Source organism: Poecilia formosa, unplaced genomic scaffold, assembly GCF_000485575.1.
Source record: "Poecilia formosa unplaced genomic scaffold, Poecilia_formosa-5.1.2 Scaffold317, whole genome shotgun sequence".
NCBI classification, from domain to species: domain Eukaryota; kingdom Metazoa; phylum Chordata; class Actinopteri; order Cyprinodontiformes; family Poeciliidae; genus Poecilia; species Poecilia formosa.
The window spans coordinates 718647-727186 of NW_006800256.1; the positions used below are offsets into that span (position 1 = coordinate 718647).

Genomic DNA, 8540 nt, shown 5'->3' on the forward strand with positions numbered 1-8540 from the left:
GTTTTTGGAGCATTCTGGTTTCCCAACAGTATTTATATCCTGATGCATGTGTATTGATTACATACCTGCATCAGGAAATGAAACGTTATTATCAATTTGAAACACAAATCCACCACAGAAATGTTATGTTTCTGCTCAACACCTACAAAATTGCCATCTCATATAATTTGAGCGACATTATTACGACAAATTCCAGGTGGGTTAGGATTAGGGTAGGTTCGTGATGTGAGAAATCAAAGGCAAGCCAGCAAGTTAGAATCAACCAAACTTTAATAAAATGCAAAGATATCTTCGGAAATCCAAACAGAAAAAATGCGTAGAAGAGCTCAGTCAGATCTGGAATACATTCTGATTACCTGCATTTATATAGATTTAAGCCACACTTAAACTGCACAACAATATTACGGCACCGCCTGCTCCCATAACTAATGATTTTGGTTACTTTCAACAGTTTCAGTTATGAATCCTAATTCTTGGCTCGGTCAACTTGACCAGGACAGGAATTTGAGCACATAATATCCCACAAACAGCAGAGCTGTGCTGTGATATTATTGTAGCAGATCATAATCAGTTAGTTAATATAAGCTTCAATACCTGCATGCATTGGTTGCTTTATCACCAGACCATTATTTTCTCTTCGCACAATCAGTGACTCATGATGCATGCAGCATTTTAATAAAAATAAAGTTAAAAAGACAAAACTAAATATTGTAGGTCCAAGTAGGCTCTTAGAGAGTTGTCTTATTAAAAAACAAAATGTGCTCAATCTGTTAACTTTTTTTATTAAATGTTCTCAGTTTTTCTGAACTGAAAATATTTTAATTCAACAAGAACAACTGTACTTAGTGAAAGGATATGAACATCTGCTTTTGAGTGAAAAATTGCTGGATATTTGTGGCCTTACTTGAAATTAACTATAGAGCATAATAAAAAGGCTAATAAAGATAAATACCGTTTAACCTAACATTAAACACAAAAAAGAAATACATTTGTTTTTAAATATCTCATGCTAAAAAAATACACATTCATTAGCATAGCTACACTTTGAGCCATATTCTGATAAACTTCTCAATCTCTTGAGCTTTGTGGCATGATGATGATGATCTTGGACTTTTTCAATTAGAAAAATCTTCATCTTTGCAGTGCAGTCAGAAAATCAGGACCCACGTGTAACAGAATACTTGTAACATTGAATAAGTGCAGCTGTGAAAAGAAAGGCATTTATATAACTTTATTATAAACACTTGCATCCTTGAATCCTGAAAAAGCATTAATAGTAATATCTGGAAACTTTACCTAATTTACAGCATCCTTTGTGTTTCTCTTCAGTTCATCGTATAGTTTCTCCACTATTCCAAGCTCAGTTGAAACATCTAAGCATTTTTAAATAGACATTTATTATCTTAGAAACCCACATATATGCAGATTGATAAAAAATAGAGGTTGGCTGATTCACCTGGAATGGAGTGGTCGTCAGTCCTGAATGAGAGCTCCAAACATTCCTCCATGGTACTTTTCACCGATTCCACGATATCGTCCTTAAATCAGCAAAATTGTTTAGCAAAATAATTGTTACAATTTGAGTGCATGGCTAAAATTGGCATGAAATCCCTCTTTAAATAATATTTTAAACAAACCTCCAAGCTCTTGAGTTCAGTCAACATAACATCTTTAGCCTTGTCAAACATGGTGTCCTTTGATTTTTTGACATGGGTTTCAATTGTTTCCCTTATGTTTTTCAATGTGTCAGTTTTTGAAAAACCAGCAGACTCTGTAGCCACAAGCCCCCCACCACACCAAAGAAAAAATAGCAATAGCAAAAAACTAGGTTAAATATTTGTGCAATTATAAACATGAGGCATTTTAATGAAAAGTTTTACGTCATATTAATGTCCGTACTCTTGTAGCACTCTTGCATGCTTTCCTCAATTGTTTTTGTCAAACTGTTGTACACTGTTTTCTTGCGATCACGAATCACTTTGTTCAACTCTGACTGAATCTTTTCTTCCTAAGAAAATCAGAAAAAAAATATTTTTATTACACAGGAGTATTTTACATAGTTTTAATTACTCAATTTCTTTTGGTTATCATTAAATCTCTCAAAAACAAACATTTTTGATTAAATTTTACAGATATTCATCAAAGCAAATTTAATATTTAAATAAGCTAAATATTGAGCATTCAGCTTTAGCTTACCTCTGTCTTCAGAAAGTTCAGCAGCAGGTCCACACCACTGTATTTACTTTTTAGCTTTTCAGTGTCAAGTGAAAACTTGTTGATCACACCATTGAATGGGCCATTTTTTCCTTTAGTTCTGAAACATTTGACAGATTGTAATAATTTAAGTGTATTGAACTAAATAATCTAGACATTTGAAGGAACTACTTTTATGGTAGCATCTCAATGCACATAAGTTCTTACGGGAAGGTCTTTCTGAATTCCTCATCAATGCTATTAGCTAAGGGTGACGTAAGCTTCATGTTTAAATTAATTTCCTGCTTCTTTCTGGGTTTGTAGATCCCACCATTTTGGACGACACATTGCAATGTCCGCCAGAAGGCACGGCTGGACCGCTGACAAAAAAACAAAACAAAACAAAACAAAAAAAAAACTAAGTATTTCAATCACAAATTGCGGAAAATAAATAGCTTTTTATGTTTACTGTCACAATCCGTACTCGAGGATACAGGACAGTCCTCAAAGTATTTTCACAGCAACTTTTGCTTTTTTCAACACCTTCATTCAAACATTTTTCAAAATCTGAGTACGTCTCATCCAGTGATTTTTTGATTAGTTCAAGCTGAGAGTTTTTGTTTTTCTCAAGTTCATCATAGACATCTTCAGTTTTGCCACCCTAAAGCAAGGAAACAAAAAACAATAGTTATTCCAGTTAAAAACATTAAGGTTATCATTTTAATAAATGTTGGTTCTCATGAACATCCTCAGACTCTCCCATGGTGACTGGCGTTCAAAAAACTCTGCTTTTGAGAATGGATGGACAGCCTTTCTTGAGGACAAAGATCCCCCTCAAGTGTCAAGTTTCACACTTCCATGATGCAATAGTGTTTAAGTTTAGAAAAATCACATGTTCATTGTCTGTGTCCAAAGGGTGAGCAATCATCCAGTTTGAGGAAGTTTGGCAGTTTAGCGCTTTCATTTTTTTAAATATGCAATTTCTCCTGAAATCTTACTTTCAGAAAATATTAGTGCCATAATGAGGAGTTTTCTTCTGCAGCCTTACCGTTCCTCTTAAACTGGTCCCTTGAATTAAAGAAAGAATCCCATAAGCTCCAGAAACATAGTTTAACGTCTCTGAGTGACAGTCATTCAGATCTTGCAAAACTTTCTGAAGCTTGGGTATTTCTGTAGAAACAAAATAATATTTATATCATGACTTTACATTAAGATTGCTGTAATTCTGTAGTTTTCAAACATAATGTGAAAGCTGGCAATGGTCATTGATATACTTAATTTATGAACACAAGAAAACAAATTCCAAGTTGAAAAAGTCTATTTGATGCCAAAAGTTCAAAGGTTTCACACCAGCACCAAAATGACTCCTTCACACCTAAAAACTTGTCAGTGAATTAAGATTCTTTCATTAGTTTATAACTTGTTAAATTTGTCATACCTTGTGCACAGCCTCTATTAATGAGAATGGTGCTACATGTGTTTCAGCGCATACATTTGGATTTAATTGGTGTATCGACACCATATTTTCAAGAGGATTGAACATACCAGAGTGTTCTTTCAGTTCTCCTACCAGAAACTCCTTAGAGCTCACTGTGAACACTTCAAAATTATCTTCACTGAAGTGTTTCTGTAGAAAATTGATTGATTATTAAGTTTTGTTCTAGATATGGACAATGTTTTATTTTCTATAAACTTGGCTCACCTTCACATTGTGTAGCTTTTTGAATTCCTCTTTGACTGCTAGCTTGGTATTCATGTTTCTGTCAAGTATGAGGTTCAGACGGTCCTCTGCTGTGCTGAAAGATAAAATATTATTGTATGGAAATGGACATGTACATGGACATTTACGTTTGGGAACTTCAATACAGAGACACATGGGACAAACAACTATGTGTGCACACTAACACTCTAAGAGCAGTTTGGAGAAACTAATTTCAGCTAACAGTCATGTTTTGGGGTGGTGGGAGGATGCCAGAGTTCCCAGAGAGAACCCACACACGCACAGGCAAACTCCATACATAAAGTACCCCAGGTCAAGCTCTGGACCTTCTTGCTACAAGGCAAAAGCGCAAATATGAAACTTTATTGTGGTCAATTTTAGCAACTTTCTTCACTTACTGTTGTCGAAAATCTTCAAAAACGTCAGACTTGGTGCAGATAAAGTGAATGTTCTGGCACTCGCCACCGTTTCCCATGAGACTAGCAGTACTTTTCAGAATCTGCCAGCTTTCTATTTCCGATGCTGATCGGGTGATATCAGCCACAATCCAAACGGTGGAACATTTTCCAACAATCTGAAATTTCACATATTGTTTAATTGCAAGTAGTTTTTAAGTAAAGTGCTAACATGTTACAAGTTTCACTCATCACAATTTTCTACAAAAATTTACCTCCTTCCACATTTGATCTCTGCTCTTGTTACGGTCTCCATTTCCAGGAAGGTCCACCAGAGTAACATGCTGAAGAAGAGGAATGTTTGGCACTTTGACAGTCACACACTTCACCAGAGGCCAATACAACCTCTTAAGCTTTTTGCCTTCTCCTTGTTTTGGATCATTTTTTGTGTACTTAGCAATTCCTTCAGAGAGCATTTCAGCCTGACAAAAAAAACAAACAAAACATGATGGTTATGATTTCTTTGCAAAAGAAAACAAACTGAACAAACCATATTTGTTCAGTTTGGTTTCTTGTGTGTAACACACACTGCATACTCAAATAAGGATAAATAATTTGACTGAGAATCACCAAATGTCTTGTGGGAATTTGGTTGTGCAATCAACATGTGTTTAGTGCATCTGGAGAAGGATAACAATCCCTGGAGAATTTTGTGGAGGATCTTATGTGGGTAGGTGTAAAATTTTATGTGCTCAAAGCAAGAACCCTGCTTGCCACCTTGGCATGGTGTCAAAAATGTCCCCCAATGCATGTTGGACTACACCAGGACTGCCCCTTGTCTTCATTTGAGATTTTCTTGGACAAGATCTGAAGGCATAATCATGAAGTGGTTATTAAGGTTCCCAGTTTGGGAACATACATAAAGCTCTTGCTTTATGTATGTTCCGACTATCTCATGGTAACTTGCAGTGTCGTCACTCTGTCCATATGCATGATGCACTGTGCATAGGACTCCAAGTGCCTGGGTTCTCCATATGTTTAATTTGTGAAAAATTATCATAGAAATAAAAAATAATATAATAGGCTATATGGGAAATAAAAAGAGACTATTATTTTTATTTAATATATTATATTTGATAGTACTAAGATCTATTATATATTCATATGAAACACAGCGTTACAAGCAGAATATATCTCCCTTACTGAGTGAAAGGTCAAGGTTTTTGTTTTGGATTGAAGAAACTCTGGGATCTCTCTGAAGTTTTTGGGATCCATAAATTCATCTGGTTTTGTTTGTTTCCTGTCCTTCCCATAAAGTGCTGACAACTTGTTTTCATAATCATCATCATCATTATCATCACTATCATCTTGACAACCATCTTCATCATCGTTTTCTTGATCCTTATGATCACAAAGATATTGCCACATTGACCACACCTCATCTTGCCATTCCTACAAAAGCAGAAACAATATTTGTTCAGTTCAGTTTGGTTTGGCTTTTGTTTAACCAAAGATGTTTGAGTATGCAATGTTTGAGTATGCAATAAACATGAAGCTTACGTCACCCTTTGCTAATAGCATTGATGAGAAATTCAGAAAGACCTTCCCGTAAGAACTTATGTACATTGAGATGCTACCATAAAAGTAGTTCCTTCAAATGTCTAGATTATTTAGTTCAATACACTTAAATTATTACACACACTGCATACTCAAGTAAGGATAAATCCTTTTTTTATAGTCCTGTTTACCTCTTTAGTGATAAACTCAATCTCTGCCTCATATTTGTCTTCCATGTTTGCTTCGACTTTAATCATGACTGAGGTACAAGCGTTGAGATCTCCAATGGGCAGAAGGTTTGCTTGACCAATAACAGCATTAATCAAAGAACTCTTTCCAGCTCCAGTTTTACCAAAGACACCAACCATCTCCCTCTTGTCTGTGCTCAGTTTAGTGATTTCATTCCTGTTAAGAGTAAAAATAAATTTTAGATGCCAGTATGATATAGAACAATAATAAATCTAAAGATGACATATTAGTAAAAGTTAATACATTATGTATGTGACATTAAATCAATTCTGAATACATGTTAATATATTTAACTTCCTTCATTGGTTGTGTGATTCAGCGACTGAAAGTATCTCTTCTAAATGTATCCACATTATGTATAGATATTAATCTGTACCTACTTCCATGTCTATTTAGATTCTCATTTGCAATAAAATTCAGTCATTCTTGTCATTACAAGTTCTTACATAACTAAGCCTATAGTGTGTCACTATGCAGTGAAGCATGATAGGCTTCCTGTTCCCCCACTATGAGCTGAGGACTCTCAAAATAACAATATTTTATTTATTTCAGCTATTTGTGATGACTCAAGACGGTGACAAGTTAGTTGCATGTTTAATCCTAGTCTGTTTTATGTCCATGCAGATGTTTGTATATATAAATAATTATTTTTACACCATTTGCCAATATGTGGCTCTACGAAAAACTTATCAAAATATTTGTGTTAATTTTGCCGCTTAGGCCACTCAAGTTCAAGAAATTACACAGTCAACATCTTTTAGAGTTCTAGTTATGGTTAACTCATAATAACTAATAATTAAAATGCAAGCCTGTTTGGAAACCGTTTTGTGAGATTGCTGCAAGAACAAAAGAAAGATACTTACTTCAGGAAATTATTGAGCTTGTTGTTGTCCTGTTGGAACAGTTTGCTATGGATGTGCACCATTATCTTTTTAACATCAGACAATATCCTTGCTTCTGTCATTAAAAATAAACATTAGCAGGGTTATAAATCCTCTGCCATTGCTCTTGTTTTACCAAAGATGTTCTGTGTTTGGTTTAACATGTGTGCTGTTGTCTTTGTGGCTAAGGAAGAAAATGAATGTTGCAATACCTGAAAACGGCACTGCTCCACAATGTTGCTTTGCTGCTGGTTTCTCTTCACTGGACTCAAACTCAGGTTCCAGCTTTCTCTTTGCTAGTTAGAAAAATACATTGTATTTGGGTTTACTTATCAAGTTGTCTTATTAAAAATTACTGTATAAATTGATAGTATTGTTACTGACCTGTACCACTTGTTGAAGCTGAAAACTAAGAGAAAAAAACTGATATTTGACTAAATCCAAGATTTTATTGACTTCAATAAATATTTATTTCTCTCAAAAAGATGAAAAAATACACATTTGTTTGTATTCCAATAAAATAAATATAGATTAATGTTGGAAAAATGAATAAAAAAGTCTCACTGTTCTTACTTCATTCAAGTAGCTCGAGGTTTCCATCTCCTATTCGCAAAGCAAGCAAAACCATCGTGTTAGGAAATAAAGCAAAGCAAAACCATAGATTTAATATGTACTATCTCACAAAACATCAAACAAAAAACTTACTTCTGGAGGGACAAACTCTGTCTCCTGGTTTTGCTTGTGTTGTTGCTGTGAAGCATATTTGTACAAACCAGAAAACAGTTAGTGTGAAAATTTATATTCTCAATACTGTTGATTGTGTGTAATCTCATATAGCCGAAGCATTTGCATTAACTTTTGAGTGTTAGCTTTTACCCTCAAAGACTTGAGTCTCCTCTTGAATCGAACCCTTGGTCCAACTTTTGGAATCAAGTCCTTGATGTCTTCATCTTCCAGTCCAAAGAAGCTTTCAGTGTCGATTTCTTGATCTGTAATAAAGTATATTGTCATTAATTCTTAATAAGAACATTGTTCTAAAGAGAACCCTTGTCTAACATAAATAATAAACACATTGATTAAAACACCATGCAGGTGATGATGCGCAACTTCTGTTTAACTGCTAAGAATCAACAGGTGAAAGACTAACATGTGTGCTGTACTTATTTTAACTATTTACTGGTTGTTACACTTCCTTTTATTTACTGTAGCTTATCAAATTAAAAATTAAAAACAGGAGTAACATGGATGTCTTTTTGACTGTTTGTAGATCAGACATTATGAATAAATTACAGTGCTTGCAACAAGAACACAAATGCTTTACCTCTAAATCTGTATATCCAGGCACTTAGTCCCCATTGACGTAGTTTGTCACGAACAAAATCATCCATGATGAAAAAGAGAAGCTGCAATATAGTCAGGGTTTCACATTACATTAGGTACTGTAGAGAATAACATCATTAACTTCTGGCTCGTTATATTCTCTTGTGCTCCCGGATTCATTGATTCCATGCATGGAAACAAAAGCCACATAGAGGTTTTTGTTTC

General features: G+C 34.7%; 1 protein-coding gene across 1 annotated transcript in view; it reads right to left on the reverse strand.

Annotated features, from left to right (window-relative positions):
- Positions 1 to 1117: 1117 nt before the first annotated feature.
- Positions 1118 to 8540, reverse strand: part of LOC103152553 (nuclear GTPase SLIP-GC-like) — a 9138-nt gene continuing 1715 nt past the window's right edge. The window contains exons 2-23 of the mRNA XM_007573051.2: positions 8317 to 8398; positions 7872 to 7984; positions 7701 to 7745; positions 7569 to 7598; positions 7380 to 7404; positions 7208 to 7291; positions 6978 to 7071; positions 6057 to 6270; positions 5512 to 5760; positions 4584 to 4790; positions 4312 to 4487; positions 3896 to 3989; positions 3739 to 3820; positions 3242 to 3363; positions 2678 to 2854; positions 2422 to 2573; positions 2197 to 2314; positions 1900 to 2008; positions 1638 to 1771; positions 1457 to 1538; positions 1297 to 1373; positions 1118 to 1203 (exon numbers count right to left, since the gene is read on the reverse strand). Of these exons, the coding sequence (XP_007573113.1) occupies positions 1297 to 1373; positions 1457 to 1538; positions 1638 to 1771; positions 1900 to 2008; positions 2197 to 2314; positions 2422 to 2573; positions 2678 to 2854; positions 3242 to 3363; positions 3739 to 3820; positions 3896 to 3989; positions 4312 to 4487; positions 4584 to 4790; positions 5512 to 5760; positions 6057 to 6270; positions 6978 to 7071; positions 7208 to 7291; positions 7380 to 7404; positions 7569 to 7598; positions 7701 to 7745; positions 7872 to 7984; positions 8317 to 8383 (2451 nt within the window). The 5' untranslated portion in view covers positions 8384 to 8398 and the 3' untranslated portion in view covers positions 1118 to 1203. The remainder of the gene's footprint in view (positions 1204 to 1296; positions 1374 to 1456; positions 1539 to 1637; positions 1772 to 1899; positions 2009 to 2196; positions 2315 to 2421; positions 2574 to 2677; positions 2855 to 3241; positions 3364 to 3738; positions 3821 to 3895; positions 3990 to 4311; positions 4488 to 4583; positions 4791 to 5511; positions 5761 to 6056; positions 6271 to 6977; positions 7072 to 7207; positions 7292 to 7379; positions 7405 to 7568; positions 7599 to 7700; positions 7746 to 7871; positions 7985 to 8316; positions 8399 to 8540) is intronic.